A 21,470-nucleotide genomic window follows, 5' to 3' on the forward strand; every position below is an offset into this window, starting at 1 on the left:
TCCGGTTCCTCCCCCTGCGTTCGTCTCCCCACTGCTGTTTACCCGCTGACCCCGCGTCCCGAGTAGCCGTCTTGACTCCGCGGAGTGGCCCGTCTCCAGCTGAGGCCTCTCCCAGTCCTGCTGCTCTGTCTCTGTTACACCCTCGCCTTCCCCGCTCCTTCCTTTGCTCAGTCACCTCCCCCGTCTCCGCTGCCCCTTAGTCCACATCCGGCTCCTCCCTACCTGGATTTGGTTGAAAGTCCAGCGTTTCCTCTGAGGGTCTTAATTGGCTTTCTTCCTAGGTGAGGCCAGCATTCTACCAAAATCCATCTGTTTTTCTCCTGGGTTCCTCCACCCTCTCCCTCCTGCTGCTCTGCCCAGGGAGCGGGTACCACTTGGTCCCAGCTCCCAGTGTTTGCCTTCAAGTTAATATTTAGCCCAGGTCAGTTCCCTCTCCTCAGGCTGGAAGCTGGCAGTGCCCTGCCCAGTGGCAGTTGTCAGGGAGTGTAGGAGACAAAGGGTCCTAGGGCTTATCTTTCTGGGTGTGTTCTGTCCCTGAGTCACCCCGCTGGAGTCCAGTCATCCCCTCATCTGGCTCCAGAGATACTCAAGTGTTTCCAGGATCCAGCCCTCCCTCATGGGTCCTGGTTACTGCCTAGATCGCCGGATCTGGGGTGGCCCAGGAGAGGGGCATTCCCATCACCCTGTAAATTGGAATTGCTGGGTTCTCCTGTCCCACTGCTGATGCTGGTGTGGGGAGAAGCTAGGATATGTGGCTTGGAGAGTGCTGGCATGGACTAGGCGCTGGGGTGCCATGCCTATAGGAGTGAGGACGTGCATGGATGTGTGCACACGAGATGCCATGTCAACAGGAACAGCGTCAGAGGTGTATAAGGAACGCGTTCATTTGGTAAATAGGTCTTGAGCAGCTGATACTTGAAATTCACCATGCTGAGTGCTGGAGATCGTTTGAGGAGTAGCATGTTCCTGGAGACAGTGGTAGTCTGATGGAATAATCGCCCTGTGTGATATGATGGGTGGAGGTGGTGGCTGCATCCAGGGTGTGCACAGAGAGAGATGGGAACACGAGTCCCGGGAAGGACTCAGAGTCTTGCTCTGCTTCCGCCAGCACCGTATAACTGGGAGATGCCAGGTTCCTTTGAATCAGAAGTTTGGGATCTAGAGGCAAGAATCTGTATCTTGCATACATTTGTTAGATCATTTTTAAGTACAGTCACGTCTGAGTCAAATAGGACAAAGGCAACGTTCTCCATCGTGTGCAGCCTGGAGACCTTCCTGGGTTGGACGTAGCTGGGGAGGGCTAGGAAGGTGCTCTGTTTGTCTCAAAGTTCTGACGTTTCCTGGGAATCCAACCTGCCCGGCCCCAGTGCTGTCTGACCTCTGCCCTCAGCTTCTCTTTCTGGAGGCCTCCTTGTTCCCATCTGCCTGGCTCCCGTCCTCGCCAGAGATCTCAGCTTCCCTGCTCCTTTTGACCCGGCCCAGTCTCTGCTCAGAGCATGGCTCTTTGGCCGCCAAGGTCTGAGCGGCTGTCTGGGAATCCTCATCCTGGCCTTGATCCCCATCCTGCTAGAACTGGAGGCAGGACAGCGTCCCCAGGAAGGAAGGAGATGCCTCAGGCGGACCTGGAAACTGCTGACCTCAACTTCTCCCGACCTGAACCTCTGAAATGGGATGAGTTCAACTTCCAGCCTCCTGCTGCTGCTCTGGGGAGGTCGGTGGTTGGATGGATCAGTGAGCGGCGAGTGTGTCTTCAAGAAGTCCCTGGCTGTTTTGTGTCTTCAAAGATTTCAGCATAACAGCAGTGCCCCTGGCACCTCCTCCCCACCCTTCCCCCACTCGGAGCCTTGGCCAACTACTTTCCATTGCAGGAAACATCTGCTGGGGAGGCCAGGCTCAGCCAGGGGTTACTGCAGGACATTGGCCGGTACCATCACCCAGGTCCTGTAACTTGAGGCATGTGTAGGGCTCTGGCCCTGCCCGCTCACCCACCCAGCCACCCCCCCGCCTCCTGCCACGGATGACTCTAACAAAGAAGTTGTTTGCTGGTCAGCCGAGAGGAGCTTAGCCTGGGAGGAAAGGGGGGTGTGTACGGGTGGGGGTGGGAGCAGGCCCTGGTGCCTTGGCCAGCGGTGGCCGTGCTGCATGGGTGAGAACCGTGAGTCATAGCCACCAGCACCCGCCCGGAGGAGCGATTGCACATTGAACGGGCTGCCTTGTGGGACTGACCAGACGGTGCTGGGGAGTTGGGTGTCCATCCTCCTGGGAGCTTGAGACCCGCCACGAGCCACCGGGCTGTGAGTGAGCCGCGGCAGGGCAGACCTCCGGCAGCCCTGTTCACCTGCCCTGTCATCTGCATCCTGGCCACTGCCGGCTGCTCAGAGCAGCTGTCCACACCGACCTGGAGAAGGGGCTTCATCACATCCCATCTGGGTCACCCTGAGCCCAGAGACCTGCCGCCCTGGGAGCCAAGTGAGATGAAACAGAGCCCGGCCACGGGAGGCTGGCCAGCCAGCCTGTCCCGAGAACCATGCTGACCACACCCGCCCAGTTGTGAAGCTTGGCGCTGGGAACCGGGCTCAAGGGAAGCCAAGGAGGTATCAAGGGTCATACAGACCCTCTGCCGAGGAGCCCAAAGCCACCCATTCACGTCCCACCCGGGCGAGACTGACTGACTGCCTCCTGGGAGCACGGTGAGGGATCTGAGCTCAAGGATCAGCGTTTCGTGGGGAGGTAGCCTGTGGGAGCGATGGAATCTCTGATGGAATCGGGGGTGCTCTGGAGCCTCCTGCTGGAGCAGGACAGCCAGCCTTTGCAGCAGCACCTGAAGAAGCTGACGGAGGGACCTGATGGTGCGGAATTCTGCTGCCGGCCCGGGTCTGAAGAGATCCCCGCCGTGAGTGCATGTCCTTGCTTCTCTGTGCTCTGGGGGCCGCGGGTTTGACAATCCTTGGACCAAAATTCTTTGGCCATTTAAAATGAAAATACCTGAGCCTTGCTTCTCTTTCCGTGGGGGGAGATGGCTTTAAGAACATGAGGACGCCAGGGAGAATGGGTCGTCGCCTCTCACGTCAGTAAGGTAGCTGGTGGCAGCCGACTAATATCTCTGTACTTTAGACCCTGGGAAGCTAGCCGGCCTGCCTTCCACGCTGGCAGCCTGCTTGGATCAGGCCACTGATTTGCAGGCCTGGGTTAAGGGGTTCCTACATCCCAGGAAGCCCTCGCAGCACTGGCAGACCTCCAAGACCAGGGCTGAATGGGCCCTTCCATCCTGACAGCCAGGGCTGTGTTTGAGGAGAGGAGGGGGGAAGGTGTCTCCCTCAGTTTGCCTCTGGTTTGGAGATTAGGGCCCGACTCCCTGCACCTGCATCTCTGTTGATAGCTGAGTCCTCACTGGCTGTGAGAGAAGCAGGGGTGACAGAGCGCCATGGAGGGGGCATCAGAAACGGGAGGACTTCCAGGCTGGGAGTAACTGCATGTCTGATGTCCAGTTTCAACTGGGGGGGATTTGGGGCCACCTGGTAGGCTGGTCCTCAGGCTGATATTGGAACTTTGTAAATACAAAGACTGACTTGACTAATAGTTTTTGTTTTTTTAATTGTGGGAGTTCCCTGGCAGTCCAGTGGTTAGACACAGTGCTTTCACTGCCAGGGATCTGGGTTCAATCCCTGGTCAGGGAACTAAGATCCTGCAAGCTGCACGGTGTAGCAAAAAAAAAAAAACCCACAAATAAATTGTGGTAAAATACATGTAACATAAAGTTTACCATCTTAGGTATTTCTAAATGTATATTGCAATAGTGTTAAGTAGGTTCATGTTGTACTTAAAATTTCCGGAACTTGCGAAACTGGAACCATACTGCAGGCATGGAAGGCTAGTGGGGACCCCCACATAAGTTAGTATCTCATCACCAAGAGGTTGTGCTCGGCTGGGGCATCCCGGTGGGTCCCTTCTTGGCTCAGGAGCCCCAAGGCCATGCAGAGTGACGGCTCAGACCAGGAGCTGTGGACCACACTCTGATAGTAACATGGTTACACTGTTATTTATAACCAAGTTGCTTTAACTCTGTGCCTCAGTTTCCTTGAGTCTAAAACGGGATAATAAAAACAACCCTGTAGTCAGAGGAAAGGGCTATGACAGTGCTTGGTATGTGGTCGTTTCTCACTCCGTGTTAGCTCTACGAGGTCGGTCAGGAACTTATAGACAGGTGGTCAGGCAAGGGTTTTCAACGTGTGCACTCTTGTTCTGTGAGGCCAGGGAGCCTCACATTGAGGGTGGATATCTCTGTGTCGTTTTAAAACTAACATGTAGGTCAGAGGAGTATTGTCTCCTGAGGTCTTTTCTAGCTGTCGAAGTCACGGGGTGGGCTGGCTTCCAGATTTCCCCTCCCAGTGAGAGATCCTGATTCTTGAAGTTTGGGATTCTACAGCATGTCATTGCTTTGGGGAAGGTAACAGAGGATCCCCTTGGAAATACAACTCATTTTATAAATGAGCCAAAACAGAAGTTTAAATTTCAGATTAACTCTGGGCAAAGTGGTTGAAAGCACTGTCTTCTCTCTTTTGTGGAAAACCTTCCCAACTTGAAGTCGTGCTGTTTTCTCTCCTCCAGCTTCCTAAAATCCTCTTCTCTCTGGCACAGGTAGTCAGCTGAGCTGAGGTAGTCAGAACCTGCTGCCAGGGTGGCCCGGCTGCAGCAGTCCCTGTCTTGCAGGCTGTTCATTCTGCAAAAAGCCAAAAAACTAATAGCGTGAAGCTCACTCATTGTTGCCATAGCTAGTGGATTCTCAGGGAAGTGGGTGAGAAAATGTAAATGGCCAAGACCTGTCAAAGGGTTGTGCATTTGTCTTCATGTATCATCCTTGGGTTCCTTTCGTCTACGGGCACATGATTGTAAGCTTGGAAAGAGCAGAATTCCTGTCTGATCAACTGGTTTATGGGATTTCCTGGAAGGATTCGCTGAGGCAGTATATCATTAAGAGTTTGCATTGAGGCACCAAAAAGGTTGGTGGATGCAGGGACGTCTGGCAGCTCAGGTGGTGGCGGGAGGTGAGCTCGGAACCAGGGATCCAGAGATTTGCTCCTGACTGGCCAGGGGACCTTGGGCAGGGACCGCTTTCTGAGCTTGGTTTCCTTGGTGGTAATGTAAAAGAGTTGGATTAGATAGTTTTGTAAGTGATGGTGAGCGAATGAAGTCTGAGTACCTCAAGTTGCCAGTTAAGCTTTTAATTCTCTACTTGTGTGCTTTTTCAGTCCTAGTTTTATGGGTTTTTAAAAATCCAGGGCAATTCTGCCCCTCCCCACACCAGTTTTATTGCGATATAATTGACATAACATTGTACTGGTCTTTCGTTTTATGATTTTTTTTTTTTTTCCTGTTGTAAATTTCAGACACAGCCAAGGGCTTACTATATTACTCATGATGACAGCTTCCGAGAGCTGCACTGGGCACCATCATATATCCTGGGTCCTGCCGTGGGGGTGGGGGGGTCCCCTTGGGCCCCTGCTTCACTGTCAGTTGGTGCTTCCTGCTGGCAGAAGGCAGGACAGCAACAGCCCAGGGTGGGCCCCGCTTCCTTTCTCCACTCGGGGTGTGGTTGTGTGAGCCCTGCTTAGCAGGGTTGATGTGTTCTCACTGATGGACACTGGGTACGAAGCCCTTGGCAGCTTCAAACTCTCTCCACCGTGTTTTGCCACACTGAGCCCCCTTTGCCTAGCCTGGCCTCCTGGGGTCTCTGCCTTAACTGGAACCTCAGCTTTGCCTTTAAATAAGCAAGCAGGCTCTCCTGCACCTTCCTCCCCCGCCCATGAACATAGCAGCATCCCGCTAACCTTGGCCATTGTCACTCAGGTGTTAAGCCCCACATACAAGCAGAGAAATGAAGACTTCAGAAAGCTCTTTAAGCAACTTCCAGACACGGAGCGCCTCATTGTTGGTGAGCGGGGTGACCTGGGTGTGGGGGCAGGAAAGAAGGAAGGCTGCTTCTCTGACTAAAGGGTCCCCAAGTGAAACCGGGAGAGGAGACATCCAGAGTGATGACCCAGTGATGGGGGCTCAGGGCTGAGCCCCATGTGTGTGATGGCCTCCAGAGAGCCCCGCCTGGGAGGAGTCGCTGCCACTCTTGTGTCTGCAGATGGCCCAGCGGGGGACTGGGGAAATCATGGAGGGGGAGTGGCGTTAGCTGAATGGTGTTGGCCTTTCTGCCTCTAATGTTCCTGCTTCCTCTGCTGTCTCATCCATGCCTCCGCCTTCAGGCAGTAGCGTGTTTCACACCCTTCATGTTCCCAATCAGAAGCTTCCAGGGACTCCCTGGGCCGCTGGGCTGGTAACTCTCACACCTAGTCTGTCGTGGGCCGTTGGGCTCACTGGGGCTGCTGGCGGCGGGTGGGGTGGGCGGTATCTTGCTCAATTGTAGCGGTTTACTGAGAAGCCTCCCTGTCCCTGAGCTCCATCTCCCATTCTGCTGCAGATTACTCCTGTGCACTCCAAAGAGACATTCTCCTTCAGGGCCGACTCTACCTCTCCGAAAACTGGATCTGCTTCTACAGCAACATCTTCCGCTGGGAAACTCTGGTAAAGACTGGGGCTTCCCTGGTCGTCCGGTCGTTAGAACTCCAAGCTTCCTTTGCTGGGGTGCATGGGTTCGATCCCTGGTCAGGGAACTAAGCTCCCACTAGCTGCACAGCCAAAAACTAAAGGGAAAAAAAAAAGAAACCTGAGACTTGCTCCCCAAGGCTGTCCCCTGGGCTGTGGCTGAGGAATTAGCCTCCACTTTTGTTCTTTGGTTGACTTCATGCTTTACCCAAGCCTTTGTATAATTCACAAAAGCATGAGTCTTGAAGGATAGGTCTCTCTACCATGCCTTCCCCTCTTCCCTCCTTCTTGGGTATGGAAGAGAGTGTGGAGACCATTTGATTTGGGGGAAATGCAGGTAAATATTTAGGCTTCCCTGTTGGCTCAGTGGTAAAGAATATGCCTGCAATGCAAGAGACACGGGTTTGATCCCTGGATAGGAAAGATTCCCAAGAGAAGGAAGTGACAACCCACTCCAGTATTCTTGCCTGGGAAATCCCATGGATGGAGGAGGCTGGCGGGCTATCCAGTCCATGGGGTCCCAAGAGTCAGGCATGACTCAGAGACTAAACCACCACCACAGAAGCAGAATAGTAAGAGTCAGAGAAACCTTGACCTTATAACTCGGCAGAACTGGCTTGTACTTTCTGTGTTCTGCAACCAGTTAGCCGTGCAATTTTAAGCTAGTCCTCTATTCTTCATTTGCCTATTTTCTAGTCTTATAAAGTAGAAATGATAACTAGGTAAGTGACTGTAAGGTCTCATCTGTGTTTCTGAAAGTGGCAGATTCTGATGGGATCTATGCATGTTTATCAGACTGTGTAGAAATGAGGAAGCAAGCTCCTTGGACCAAGAATCAAGAGATCCTTGAGCTCCCAATGAGGGTTGCTCTATAGCCTCTGAAATAAGGGACTCAACCAAGTGATCTCTGAGGAGGTCCCTTCGCGGATGAGAAGCATATAGCCTGTGATCTGACTTCCTCTGTGTGAATTGGTGCCTGGAGAACACTTTTCACTTGACTCTATTAATGCTGTCTCTTGCTTGTTTTCCCTTCTCTGTTTCTGTGTGGATGCCAGCTAACTGTGCGTTTGAAAGACATCTGCTCCATGACTAAAGAAAAGACAGCTCGCCTCATCCCCAATGCCATCCAAGTTTGCACTGACTCAGAAAAGGTAAGTAGAGGCTGATCTTGGACTTACTACTCCCCCAAACCCCAGTCCCCCACTCCTGGATTCCTCCCCTTCAGTTGCATTAATGAGGAGACCAGTAGGGTTGGATTGGAGAAGGAAATGGCAGCCCACTCCAGTATTCTTGCCTGGAGAATCCCAGGGACGGGGGAGCCTGGTGGGCTGCCGTCTGTGGGGTCGCACAGAGTCGGACACGACCGAGGCGACTTAGCAGCAGCAGCAGCAGTAGGGCTGGGGTGAGAGGTGGTAAAGTGATGTGGATTGCGGGAACCACCGCTGTGGTGGGCAGGTGCTTAGAGTCTAGCAGACATGAACGTGGAATGCTCGGACATGGAACTTAGAGCCAGAACACCTGAAATAGAGTCCCATGGCTGTAGCTACATTATGTAACCTGAGCCTCAGTTTTCTTATGTGTGAAATGGAACCAGCGATGCCTATTTGTCAGAATCTTGGAATGAGCTCCCACTTTTGAAAACACTAAATTGTAAACCACTAAACAACGTAAGTTGTGTCATTATATATCAGGACAGCTCATCAAAAGGAGTGAGGAGTCTGATAGGAAACACATTGTCTGTATTATTGCCATGGGGAAGATGTGGTAGATAAAATCTAGAGTGGAGACAGCACTGTGATCTTTGACCTTTAACCAGGCCCTGAAGACGGATACTTTCAGGGCTAGAGATGGACTGAACACAGGTCTACAACACCCTTCAACTAAGGTATTTCAGGATCAAGAGCCCTGAGACCTCAAGGTCCAATAGTCTTTGCTTCGAGTTCTGCTTCTAGCATGAAGCAGCTTTGTGATTACAGGGGTCACCTACCATCACCACCCTATTTCTCTTTATTGAATATTAGCACTCGTGTTTATTTGCCAAGGTTTTAGTGTGGTTTAAATGAAGTAGTATTTGTGAAGCATCTAGAATGTCTTCAGTAAAATCTGGTTTTCTGTCTCATTCTTCCCACATATTATAAAAGGTCCCACAAATGTGTAGGCTTCTTAAGAGCAGCAGTTTCTTTCTGTTTTGTTGTTGAGCTCAAAATATGTAGAAAAGTGTTTGCACACGCATTAGTGTATGTACATTTAGAAGAGGGCACACACTGATAATTCAAGTTTTTGCTGAATTCATGAATCAAAGGGTGACTAGTGGGTTTACCTTCTCCTTCCTTTGGGTTGGTTCCCAGCTCACCACTTACCAGTCTATGTATGGAGGCAAAGGAAGCTTTTTATGGAGGTGAAAACTTCAAACCAGAAAAAGAAGCACTGAGCAGAGTTGGATGAACATTTGAAGGGCTTAGAGACAGTGGGTGACTCAGAGGTCCTGGGTACCTGGGCCATGGCAAAGGACTTGAAGACAGTGGGTAACTCAGCGAACTGACCCCTTTCACTGCAGAGCCCAGTGCTGTCATCATGGGTGCAGTATTTGAGGATGGAATAAGTAGCTTTTAAATTTTTTTTTTTTTTTTTAATTTTTGGCCATGTCACGCAGCATGTGGGATCTTAGCTCCCTGACCAGGAATCGAACCCGCACCCCCTGTGTTGGAAGCATGGAGTCTTAACCACTGGACCACCAGGAAGATCCCTCAGTAGCTTTTTTAAAGGAAGGAGTCCCACGTCTCCATCCATTATTTTGTAAGTCTTCACAGACATTTCTTGCCATTTTCTCTTTCAATCCAGCACTTTTTCACTTCGTTCGGGGCCCGGGATAGGACGTACATGATGATGTTCCGGCTCTGGCAGAATGCTCTCCTGGAAAAGGTAAGTCTTGCCTGGCTCCTTCCTCGGCCTCAGGATGCACACCCACTAGAATGTCCCTGCCCCTTGGGTGGGGGCCACTGGGGTGATTGCTCTTGCTGCAGCATTGCCCTACTCTTAGGATGCCCTTGCTTCCCCCTGGTTCCGGAATTCCTCCAGTCTCGCAGTAACGTGTCCTCCACTGCTGGTGGCTCAGGTGCTGGGAGTAGAATGTCCTCTTAAGTGAACAACCTCCTGGCTGCCTGGAGCAAGGCCCTGTTGACTTAGGGCACTCAGTTCTACTGTTTTAAAATGTACTGGGGTTTGTTTCAATCAGGTGTGGTAAGACACACAGAAACAGGAATAACTGTCATGAGGAATAAGTTTTTATACTCGCAGATCCCTAGAGCAGAGGCCCAGGATACCGTACAGGAAGCTCCAGGTGACTCAGGTGGCAGAGAGAGCGAGGGGGGATGGCAGAATAAGAGCCTTCATTTCACAGGAATGAATGAGCGTTGCTGTTGCTTAGTCGTCCAGTTGTGTCCGACTCTTTCGCAACCCCAAGGACTGTAGCCCACCAGGCCCCTCTGCCTATGGAATTTCCCAGGCAAGAATCTTGGAGTGGTTTGCCACTTCCTTTTCCAGGGGATCGTCTTGATCCAGGGATCAAACATGCATCTCCTGCATTGGCAGGTGGATTCTTTACCACTGAGCCACCTGGGAAACCCAAGCAGGTTTTGGACTGGCTAGTTTGAATGTTTCATCAGGCTTCAGGATAGAGAGACTTCTCTCCAGAGAGACTGTCCAGGGGTAATTAGTGCAAGAGAGAACTGGCCTGGAATATAAGAGCTAGAAAAGGGAGGTCCTTGAGGGTGTGGGCTTTGGCTTGGAGGCTTTACCTAGAAAAGGTGTTCTTCCTTGTGGGGTGATTTTTATCTGTAGAAATTAGCTAATCTTGCAAGGGGCAGGCCCTCCACAGTCAGCAAGGCCTTAGATGTCAGAATATGAAAAATACAGAAAATAGGATTGGAAGTTTATGATTAGCAAATGCAAAGTATCATGTAGAGAATGGATCAACAACAAGGTCCTACTGTATAGCACAGGGAACTCTATTCAATATCCTCTGATAAACCAAACTGGAAAAAAATATAAAAAAGAATATATTGATATATAGGTATATGTGAATCACTTTGCTGAACAGCAGAAATTAATACAATATTATGAGTCAACTGTACTTCAATAAAATAAACCTTTTTAAAAAAAAATACAGAAAGTAGGAAAATAGAGTTAATACGGCTACCAGTTGACCACATAAGTGAAGGAGACTTTGTGGGAGATGTAGATGAAGGAAACCTGGCTGAAGGTATTAGAGAATTCCCATGCAGATGCCAAAGTTGGGGGGGAGTGGAGCAGGGTTAAGAAACAGCCTCCCTGCCAGAGAAAGAGACTTAGGGGAGGAAATTATATGATTATATAATAATTCCAATTATATATGTGACATGTATATAGTTAGGTATAATGTGTATATCTACCTTGACTCTAGCCCAAACTTACCATCATATACAGGAAATTGAACAGATGTGTTATTTAGAGCTTTTTCTAACCTAAAAGTCTGTAGGCCTTGTGTAAATCCTGATAACTTGAGTTGATCGTCAACCTTTATCAGCCGTGGATAGTGGTAAAATGATAATGCATTTGGGTCTCCACTGGCAGGTTTGAATTTTCAGCTCACAACCACTGTCATTTCTAAGACAGAGGGTCATCCATGTGGTTTGCAAAAACTCTCACAAAATAATCAAGTATTCTGCCTGATGAGCGGAGTCTGCCCATTGTGCTTGCCCCAGCTATGGTCAGATGAGCTGAGCCCGGTGGACTCAGGCAGGGAAGGCTGCGTGGAGGAGGCAAACTGTGAGGAAGGAGAGGGCGTGGTCTGGCAGGGAGGCAGGTATGTCCTGGGCACCGTGAATGATGTCCATGAAAGCTGGAGGGAGGAGGTCCAGGTACAGGAGAAGCAAGTGCGTTCCTCTGGGAACAGGAGAGCGAACACAGGGAGCTGCCCCCCAACAGACAGACACACACAGACACAGACACACAGACACAGACACAGACACACACACACACACACACAGCTCAGAAAGAACTCCAACCTCCAACTGCTATTCTGGGCATTTCTCCATTGGGATTCTGGAACTCTGGCGCACACACACACACACACACACACACACACACCCCAGAGAGAACTCCAACTCTGACACACACACACACACACACCCCACCCCCCACCCCCCCCCAGAGAGAACTCCAACTGCTATTCTGGGCATTTCTCCATTGGGATTCTGGAACTCTGGCTCATGGCATCCTGCCAGCTGCCTGCTTCTTAAATTATACGTTAAAGGTGGTGGTTTAGTCGCTAAGATGTGTCCAACTCTTGTGACCCCATGGACTGTAGCCTTCCAGGCTTCTCTATCCCTGGGATTCTCCAGGCAAGAATACTGGAGTTGGTTGCCATTTCCTTTTCCAGGGGATCTTCCCAACCCAAGAATTGAACCTGGGTCTCCTGCGTTTCAGGCAGATCTTTACCGACTGAGCTATGAGGGAAGCCCATACCTTAAAAGGATGACATCGAAAGAAAACTCCAATTCCTTATCAGATCTGTTGGTGGGAACGTTCTTTACTGTTTCTGTTTTTCTTAACACTTTTCTTTTTCACATATGTATCCCTCCCAGAGTCTCTCTCTCCCCGCAAATCAAGACTCATCCGTGGTCTCCACCTTTGACCTTCATTCTTTGACATTCTGTTGCCTCTTGCCTAAAACCCTGAACCTCAGTGAGAGCTAGCTTTTCTTAGGACAGTGCTTTTGAGAAGAATATGTAGACATCCAGTGAAATGAGAAAAGCTGTGTATGGAACTAATACATAGACCTGTAGGCGAACTGATTGTGGTTAAGGATAAAGAAAGAAGTATTCAGGCAGTGAAGAGTGAGTTGGATGTAGTGACCTTTGAGGCCCCTGAAGCTGTGAGAATGTCAGCTTCTTTGCAAGCACAGGAACTGCCCAGCTGAGGAATGGTCCACCTTGGGGGTGTCACACCTCATTCCTGGATCTGATCCATTGGGGCCTGCGAGGCCACTGTTAGTATCAGGAGACTCCTGCTGAGTCGGGAAGACTGGCTCAAGGTTGTCTCATTCTGAGTCCAGCTCAGAAGCTCTGTGATCATTTTGGCCCCAAGGTACCTTGGTTTATGCTGCTTAATGCTGGGCCTCACCCACAGAAGCAGGAGGCAGGCAGTTCAAGGGCCCATCGGTTCTGCTGTGCAGACCTGAATAGAGGGAACAGGTCAGGTTCCTGGCTTTGCTAAAAGCCATGTTCTTAGGGGAAAAACAGATCTAGAGCAGAGGGCAGGGCACGGGTGGGGTATTCATGGAGCTGTCGCTCTCCACTTATCCAGCCAAGGAGGGTAGAGTTTGGCTTCTTGTTCCTCGTGGGAGTCCAGGAAAACTCAGTGCCTCTGTGAAGAGTGGAGTCCCAAGGAAGGGAGGGTCAGGCCTCTCTGCTGTCCCCTGCAGCCCCTGTGCCCCAAGGAGCTATGGCACTTCGTCCACCAGTGCTACGGGAATGAGCTAGGCCTGACCAGTGACGATGAGGACTACGTGCCCCCCGATGACGACTTCAACACGATGGGGTGAGCAAGACAGGGGGCAGGCTGCCTGCGGGGAGCCTTTCCAGAGAGGCAAGGATGGCCAGAGAATGGCATCTAAGGCCCTGAGGGAAGTGAGGGGGGCACCCGGGACAGGGCTGTGGGAAGTCCCTCCCAAATGGAGGAAGTGGGTGGCTGGGCCAGCATGATTTCCTCAGAGGAGGATGAGAAGCCAGGGAAGGCTTCAAATAGATAATTGATGAGACCTGACTTAACATTTTAACATCACTCTGTCTCCTGGGTTGAAGATAGACTGAAGGGGAACCAGGGCAGACTGGCTAAGAGGCTGCTGAATAATTTAGATCCTTTAGATGAGAGGTGATGGTGGTTTGGACCAGGAGGGTAGCTTTAGGAACAGCAGTAAGTGGTTAGTTTCTGAATATTGAAGATATTTCTGAATTTGGAAGATAGGACCAGACATATTTTGGAGGGTTTGCTGATGAGTCAGAAGGAACCCACAAGTGGCTTTAAGGATCCAGCAGCTGGAAGGATAGAGTTGTTCTGAACTGAGATGGACAATACTAGACGCAGAGCAGCTGTGAGGGATAATTGGGAGCTTGATATTAGGCAAGTTGCGTTTGGGATGACTGTTAGCCACGTGGAGATGTCACGTGGGTATTTATTTATGTGTGTGAGTGTGGGGAGGTCTGGGCTCGGGTCATAACCTCGGAGGTTATTAGTGGCTGAGATCACCAGGTGACTGATTTAACGTAAGAAGCAGCTCAGGGACTGGGCCTGGGAAAGAGGCAGCAAAAGAAATCACAAAAGAACATCCAATGAGGTGGGAGGACGCTAGCAGAGTTTCGTGTCCTGGAAGCCAAGGGAAGGATGTTGTGAAGAGAAGGAGCTGTTGCTGTACCATGTGCTGTTGATGGGTTAAAGCGGTGCAGGCAGGCTTGAGGCAGAGGCGTCGTGGTCAAGTGAGAGGCATAGAAGAACAGACCACAAGGCAAGAGCATCAAGTGTGGAGTGCGGAGGCCTGCGCTGAGGTACCGCTTCTCACGCTGAATATTATCATCACTTCACTGTGTATCTGCCGAATTGTCTCTAAAACGCATATCATGATTTACGCAGAGTTGTAACGCATCCAGATGTGGTAACGTTAGAGGTTAGATGCCGATGAGAGTGGTGATGATGGTCTCTCCCTTGGGAGAAGCTACAGTGGCATACCTGCGGTGTCCACAGAAGGGTGCCCGCCTTTATCTCAGGGAGGGTTTTTCCTCAGTGTGTGATGCAGAGAAGTTGGCTGTTTATGATCCAGAATTTGGGCAGCACCAGCAAAGGGCAGTCACTCAGAGTGCTGTCCTAGTCACTATGGGAAATCAGGCGTATGCTCAGAGCACAGAGGTTTGATTAAGACGGTCAGGTTGGGGTGGGATGGGATGTCAGTGGGCAAAAAAGGAATTTTATGACAAATAATGGTCACATTTAAGAGAATGCCTGGAAAAGGTGAATTTGGGGATAGAGATTTTACTGTGGGAAGGAGGTTTTAGAAGGGCATTTCATAGGCAAGTAGTGGACAGAAGGTCATGGACACAGCAGAGAGACAGGCAAGCCCATATAGTTTTAGGGGTGTGAGTTTCTCGTGAGCTGGTCGGTCTTGGCCACCGAGGCTAGCGCAGGTTCATGTTGTCTCTCTCTTCAGCTACTGTGAGGAGATCCCCGTGGAGGAGAATGAAGTGAATGACAGCTCGTCCAAAAGCAGCATAGAGACCAAGCCGGATGCCAGTCCACAGCTGCCCAAGAAATCCATCACCAACAGCACGCTGGCGTCCACGGGGAGCAGTGAGGCACCCGTCTCGGTATGCGCAGGGAGCCCCGCTTGGCTTCCACCCCAGCCCAGTGGTGGTGTTTCCCAGCCTGGGGAGCAGGTAGAGGGGAGGCTGGCTATACCATGGTCAGTTTATGCAGAGGGGCTCCACATTCGAATGAGTGTGGAATCAGAGCTGGGTTCTCGGGGCATCGGGTACCAGGTTTTGTTTGGCTTAGCAGATGAGAATCGTTTCAAGTCCATTTTATGAGCTTGGCCCTCGGTGGCCTGCCGTGATCAGCCTGCTGGTGGAGTACTATGCCAGGTCTTCTTTTCACTGCCTTGCTCTAAAGTCAAAGTCATACATGAGTACAGGACTGCACACCTGCTCTCTGTTCATTCAGTCCGTAAATCGCAATAGAGCCCCTGGTATGGACACTCAAGGCTACCTTCCTTGCTACCTACCTGCTGTGCTGGCTTTGCAAAGACATAACAGTATGGAAGAAGGAGTCTGTCCTCTGGGACTTGGTAATGGAGCGGGTAGAAGCTGGATGAAGGAAGTGTCCTCGTGTGAGCTGGCAGGTAGAAGAAAGGATTCCCAGAAAAGGGAGCCTTGTGTTCTAGTGGCTTAGGAGTCAGCCCACTTGGCCTTAGAATGAAAACATCCATTCGGTGCCTGGTCTCCATTTTCTGTCTCTGAAGTTAACTTGTTTTTTTAAGTTATTGTGTCTGAGTTTTTTTTTTTTTTTTTTTTTTTGGCTGGCACTGGTCTTTGTTGCAGCATACAAGCTGTGTAGTTGTGGCATGTGAGCTCTCTAGTTTCAGCGTGTGGGCTTAGGTGCTCCAAGGAGGCATGTGGTTGCTTAGTATCCTGACCAGGGATTGAACCCACATTCTCTGCATTAGAAGGCAGATTCTTAACCGCTGGCCCACCAGGAAAGTCCCTGAGGTTAACTTTAAAATGTAAAGAGGTGTACCTGTTCCCTTGCAGGGCTAAAGGGAGAATGAATCAAATAGTGCTTGAGAAGCCTTTTGAACCTCACAGGGAACAGACAGTAGTGGAGACAGGCTCAGCAGTGATGGGATGGTGAAGGCCTGCGCCCAGGAGAAGAGCTAGACTAAAGGATCTGGCTGTGCCCACACGGGGGGCTTGGGGTCAGGAGAAGACAGGGCCTCCTACCAGATTCTGTCTTCCACAGCAGAACTGGGTAGAACCCTGTCCCCCACACCCCGATTCCCGAGCATTCTGAGTGTGCAGACACCCTTGGCCAGCTCTTTGACTTCCGCCTGGAGAGGAAACCAGGCTGACCGCTCTGTCTCCACCCCAGTTTGACGGCCTGCCCCTGGAGGAGGAGGTGCTGGAGGGCGACGGGTCTCTGGAGAAGGAGCTCGCCATCGACAATATCATCGGGGAGAAGATTGAGATCATTGCACCCGTGAACTCCCCTTCACTGGACTTCAACGACAATGAGGACATCCCCACTGAGCTCAGCGACTCTTCCGACACCCACGACGAAGGTGGGCGTCCACAGTGGGGGCAGAGTGGCCCTTCCTCTCTCCAGACGTTTTGAAGACTTAACAGATGTTCCCATAATGGAGACGGGAGTCAGTTTGACTTCCTGGCCGAAGGGTGGGTGGGTAATAGAGCTCTTTTTTAAAAAAGATACTCTTGTTATTAGCAAATATCTCTTTTTTGGGGTACTCACTGTAGGATTCTTGTTGTTTCATATTTGTCTGTCTTTGTTCAGCAGGTAATGCTTTATCCTGCCATTCATTCTTGTCATTGCATGTTGGTACTGGCTTTCCTGCAGCGCTGCCCATCAGTGTTTACGCCACCAGCAAAATACCAGCCCTCTGCCCCGGGAAATTTGTGGTTGTTGTTTAGTCACTAAGTCGTGTCCGACCAACAAAGAGATGGAGAAGAAGTAGCCATGACCTAAGAGCTTATTTTGCTAGAGACAAAGAGCAGAAAGCATTCACACAGGAAGAGCTGATCAACCATAGGAGCTGACTGTGGGATTTAGTGGCAGCCTTGAATAAAAACACTCTCAATGGAGAAAGGTAGTTACTCAGTCGTGACCGACTCTTTTGCGACCCCATGCACTGTAGCCCCTCAGACTCCTCTGTCCATGGGATTTCCCAGGCAAGAATACTGGAGTGGGTTGCCATTTCCTCCTCCAGGGGATCTTCCGGACCCAGGGATCAAACCGGCACCTCCTGCATTGGCAGGCGGATTCTTTACCACCTGAACCACCAGGGAAGCCCCTGGAAAATAGTTAGGTTTTAATAGACACTTGCTTTGACTCCAGCATGAGGGCTTCAGACCTAGGCTGTTGCCGTCAGATAGACTGTGGAGACGGTGCTTCTCTGACATTTCTAAGTAGGTGGCTTCTTACTTCCCTTCTGCAGAGGGTTGGCATCTCACCGTCGCCCAGGAACACGCCGCCTCTTACATTCCAGGGCGAGCGGCCAGATGCGCAGTGTTCATGAGTGTGGTTGACGAGCACTGTGAGTCGGTGGTGGGGTCGGACTTGTGAGGCTGTGCCAACAGTGCTCACTTATCCGTCTGTGGACAGTCTCTCCTTTGAGTCACCTGTAGCAGGATCTCACCTGTGGTTGGTTTCCACTTCCATCTAGGGCTGCACGGGTGGTCACTGTGTGATAACTGGGGTGCCGCTCTTGTAAACTGAGAAGTGAGTGTCCCTTCCAACTGTGCTGCACAGTCCTGATCCTGCACAGTCGTGGGCACGGACCCTCCAGGATGCTCTGGCCTTCTCAGGGTCACAGGGATGCCAGAAATGTCCACGTCCTGCTTGAGATCAGACTCCAGCCCTTGCGGGTCCCTCGATCAGGGCCTGGGCGGTGCTGAGGGCTCGGGAGGAGTGCTGAGGTTTGAGCAACTCTCCTGTGCTCTGAGGGACTTCCTGCATGGCTCAGTGGTAAAGAATCCGCCTGCCAATGCAGGATACATGGGTTCGATCTCTGGGTTGGGAAGATCCCTTGGAGAAGGAAATGGCAACCCACTCCAGTATTCTTGTTTGGAAAGTCCCATGGACAGAGGAGCCTGGCTGGCTATAGTCTATATGTACATGGCATTGCAGAGTCGGACATGACTGAGTGACTGATCATGCACACACCTGTACTCTGAAACTTTCTTCCTCTAGAAAACTAAGTTTATTGAAGTCATGGGGTACAGGCTGCCTTATGGAAGGGGAGCAGACCTTACACATCACAGATCACCTCCCTGCAGTCCAACCTAGAAACTTTTATATAAATAGACTCATAAGCGTCCCTGGACACACCTGTGCCCTGGGCTACAATGACATTTGCTGTCTCTTGTGGTTTAAGTTACAGACAGTTGATAACTGATCCTCTGGGTTCCGTCCGGCAGGCCCAGGGAGTAGTCATTTATTAAACTTTAGTCTAAAAGACCACTTTAATTTGGAAGGCTGAAAGAGTAAGGGCAAATAGCGGGTTCACGAGCTCTTTGTAAAGGATGAGTGAATGGGACGCAACTAGAGTCCCATTGGACTAGTCCCATTGGCATCCAGTGCGCGTGCCAGCCGAGGAAGGAGGCCAGTTGACATGAAGTCACACACAGTGGAGGCCAGGGCTCCCCTGCCCCACCCGAGGCCTCCCTTGAGCCTTGGCGGCCATTCCCATATTAGCCACAGAGACATAAGTGCCCTGGGGGCGTCCCTGGGGTGTCCCTCACCTTCCCTGCCTACCCTCCTCATCCTTTCTGTGCAGGGGAGGTCCAGGCCTTCTACGAGGACTTGAGTGGCCGGCAGTACGTGAACGAAGTCTTCAACTTCAGCGTGGACAAACTGTATGACCTCCTGTTCACCGACTCACCCTTCCAGCGGGACTTCATGGAGCAGCGACGCTTCTCAGGTCCGTCCCCTTCCCCAGGCTGGTGCCTCCCACCCCTTCCCTCTCTGTCTGCTCTGCTTTCCTCTCCTCCCCTCCGATGCACCCTCCTTTTCCCAACCACCTGATGGCCCAGGGCGCTCCCTCTCTGGCTGCTGTGGTTCTGGAGCTCCCCAGGGCCCCGCCAGCTGCTCCTCCCCACGCCACTGTGGCTGTACCTGTCCTCTGCACCCAGACCTTCAGTGCCAGACCCCAAAGGCTCAGTGGTGAACAGGAACCCCCAGGGCTCACCATCTAGCCGAGAGCAGCAGCTGCCATGTCCTGGTTGGCACATGCCGTCCCCCAGGCTCGTGACCCTGTCTTGTCTCAATCCTCCAGTCTGCCCTGGGTGCTGGTATTGTGGTCCCCATGATACCAGGGACGGAGGTGGATCTCAGACCCCTGTTACCTGCCCAAGATCATGCAGCTGAGAAGGGCCTGGCCGGGATTCAAACCTCAGGCTCTCAGAGTCAATGCTTTGCACCAGATGCTCCTTGCTCCTTCCCTGCTGCACCCCGGGGACCAGTAAGGCTGCTCAACATCCAAACCTGCGGAGGAGCCCTTGGGCACCAGCGCAGCCCTCTGCCAGGAGGAGGAGCGTGCCAGGGGCAATGGGAGGCTGTGCTTCAGAGGAGAGGGCTTCTTCCCAAGGGTCCCAGGCCCCCATCACAGTAGCTCCAGTGTTTCCAGCACCCCCGTAGATGGCCCCAGGACCTCCTGCCCTAGCCCAGAACAGTCCGCATTCCGGAGCCTGTGGAGGTCCTCGGCCAGTCTACAATGAGCCTCTTTCTGCTCAGACGCCCCCTCCTCTCAGCCTCCTCCCTCGGCCCTTTGACTTCCTTTGTGGGGGCCAGTTGGCAACCACTGCAGCCGAGAGAAGGTCGCTGGAGGGGGACACTCAGAGGTGCGGACAGCAGGCCTTTTTCCTTCCCTCATCCCCCGGCTCCCCTCTCCCCTCAGATATCATCTTCCATCCGTGGAAGAAGGAGGAGAATGGAAACCAGAGCCGAGTGATCCTTTACACCATCACCCTTACCAACCCCCTGGCTCCCAAAACTGCCACCGTCAGGGAGACACAGGTGAGCTAAGGTCAGGCGGGGACGGCCTCTGTTCTGCTGTAAAGGATTCAGGAGGAAGACAACAGGATGAACATGTGGGCACGAGTGATGTTCAGCCTGAAACAGTGATTAGATGCTGCGTTTCCCTCGGTTCTGGGTCCCCGTTCAGAAGTCAGGAGCGGGCTGGGGGAGGTCATCGGGAAGGAGGGGTCTCTCCCGTCTGGCTCCTCTTCAGCCCCGTCGCCCCGCCCTTTCTTCCCTGCAGACCATGTACAAGGCGAGCCAGGAGAGCGAGTGCTACGTGATCGACGCCGAGGTCCTCACGCACGATGTGCCGTATCACGACTACTTCTACACCATCAACCGCTACACTCTCACCCGCGTGGCCCGCAACAAGAGTCGGCTCAGGTGCTGTCTCTGTGGGCGGGCCAGTTCAGAGCAAGTCCCTGGTGTACCTGGGGGACCCTGCATCAGACAGCACTGATGTGCTCCTGAGGAGGAGGAGGGAGGCAGGGTTGGCTGTGAGCTCATTCTTTATTCTGTCTTTTCTCTGAATACTTCAAGACCCACCCCACGCCCTCCCCCCAGCCTGACAGCTCCTACTTCTCACGTCGTGTTTCCTTCACCCCTCTGTGTATCTCTGTCTCTCTTGTTTTAAAATATTTATTTGGCTGCACCAGGCCTTAGTTGTAGCATGCACCATCATTAGTTGTGGCAGGCAAGATCTTTTCTTAGATGCAGCATGTGGGATCTAGTTCCCTGACCAGGGATCAAACCCAGGCCCCTGCACTGAGAGGGGGGAGTCTTGGCCACTGGACCACCAGGGAAGTCTCTGTGTCTCTCTTTAGTAAAAGTATCAGAGCCACTGCTATTTAGTGATTGTCTGCAGTTTATAAGTATTGTGTAGTTACTTCACCTCCATGAACTGAATTCTTTAGACTAACCCAAGGAGGTGAGTTTGTCCTCATTTTTCAGGTAAGAAAACTGAGGGTCATTACAAGATGAGTCACTTTTCCAGTTCACAAGCACTGAAACCCAGGTCTTAGAGAAGGGAATCTGCCCTTCCTGTCCTGCTGAATGCTGGGCATATTGAGAGTTTCCAGGCATCTTCCTGATGGGCAGCAGCTTCAGCCGCCCAGGCCAGCAGGAGCCCAGCCATCACTCTATTCCTGTCACCCAGGATGGGGCCTGCACACAGCAGAGTTAGAAAGTGTTGATTGAGTGATTAGTCCGATGCTGTTTATGGCTGTCCAGGGCACTGTGATGTGCATTTCGAGGATAGTAGAAATGTAGACTCTGACATTTCAAGAAGCTTGTAGTTGGATTGAAAAGCCAAGACACACACCCATCTGAGAATAACTGGGTTGTGTACCTGCATCTTAAACCAAAATCTTTTACGGAGCAGAAATTCATTTGTGTCATTCAAATAGAATCAGAGTTTGATAAAAGGTTGCAGAGGGGTCTTTGGGAAGTCAGGAAGATCAAATGAATACCCACACTTTGGAAAAGGGTCTGAATCTTTCTTGTCTTCTTATTTAAAAAAAAAAAAATCCTTTTTGGCTTTTGTG

The 21,470-nt window shown here is 51.5% G+C and overlaps 1 protein-coding gene across 4 annotated transcripts in view; it reads left to right on the forward strand.

Annotated features, from left to right (window-relative positions):
• Nucleotides 1-21,470, forward strand: part of GRAMD1B (GRAM domain containing 1B) — a 188,455-nt gene that overhangs the window by 155,647 nt on the left and 11,338 nt on the right. For all 4 annotated transcript variants that reach the window (XM_088843037.1, XM_055423245.2, XM_088843038.1 and 1 more), the window contains 10 exons: nucleotides 5,848-5,932; nucleotides 6,467-6,570; nucleotides 7,647-7,742; nucleotides 9,433-9,513; nucleotides 13,055-13,170; nucleotides 14,831-14,987; nucleotides 16,264-16,453; nucleotides 18,686-18,829; nucleotides 19,805-19,923; nucleotides 20,168-20,310. In XM_088843037.1, coding sequence (XP_088699163.1) covers nucleotides 5,848-5,932; nucleotides 6,467-6,570; nucleotides 7,647-7,742; nucleotides 9,433-9,513; nucleotides 13,055-13,170; nucleotides 14,831-14,987; nucleotides 16,264-16,453; nucleotides 18,686-18,829; nucleotides 19,805-19,923; nucleotides 20,168-20,310 — 1,235 coding nt within the window. The remainder of the gene's footprint in view (nucleotides 1-5,847; nucleotides 5,933-6,466; nucleotides 6,571-7,646; nucleotides 7,743-9,432; nucleotides 9,514-13,054; nucleotides 13,171-14,830; nucleotides 14,988-16,263; nucleotides 16,454-18,685; nucleotides 18,830-19,804; nucleotides 19,924-20,167; nucleotides 20,311-21,470) is intronic.

Source organism: Moschus berezovskii, chromosome 14, assembly GCF_049115385.1.
Source record: "Moschus berezovskii isolate FMDL1 chromosome 14, NW_MosBer_1.0, whole genome shotgun sequence".
NCBI classification, from domain to species: domain Eukaryota; kingdom Metazoa; phylum Chordata; class Mammalia; order Artiodactyla; family Moschidae; genus Moschus; species Moschus berezovskii.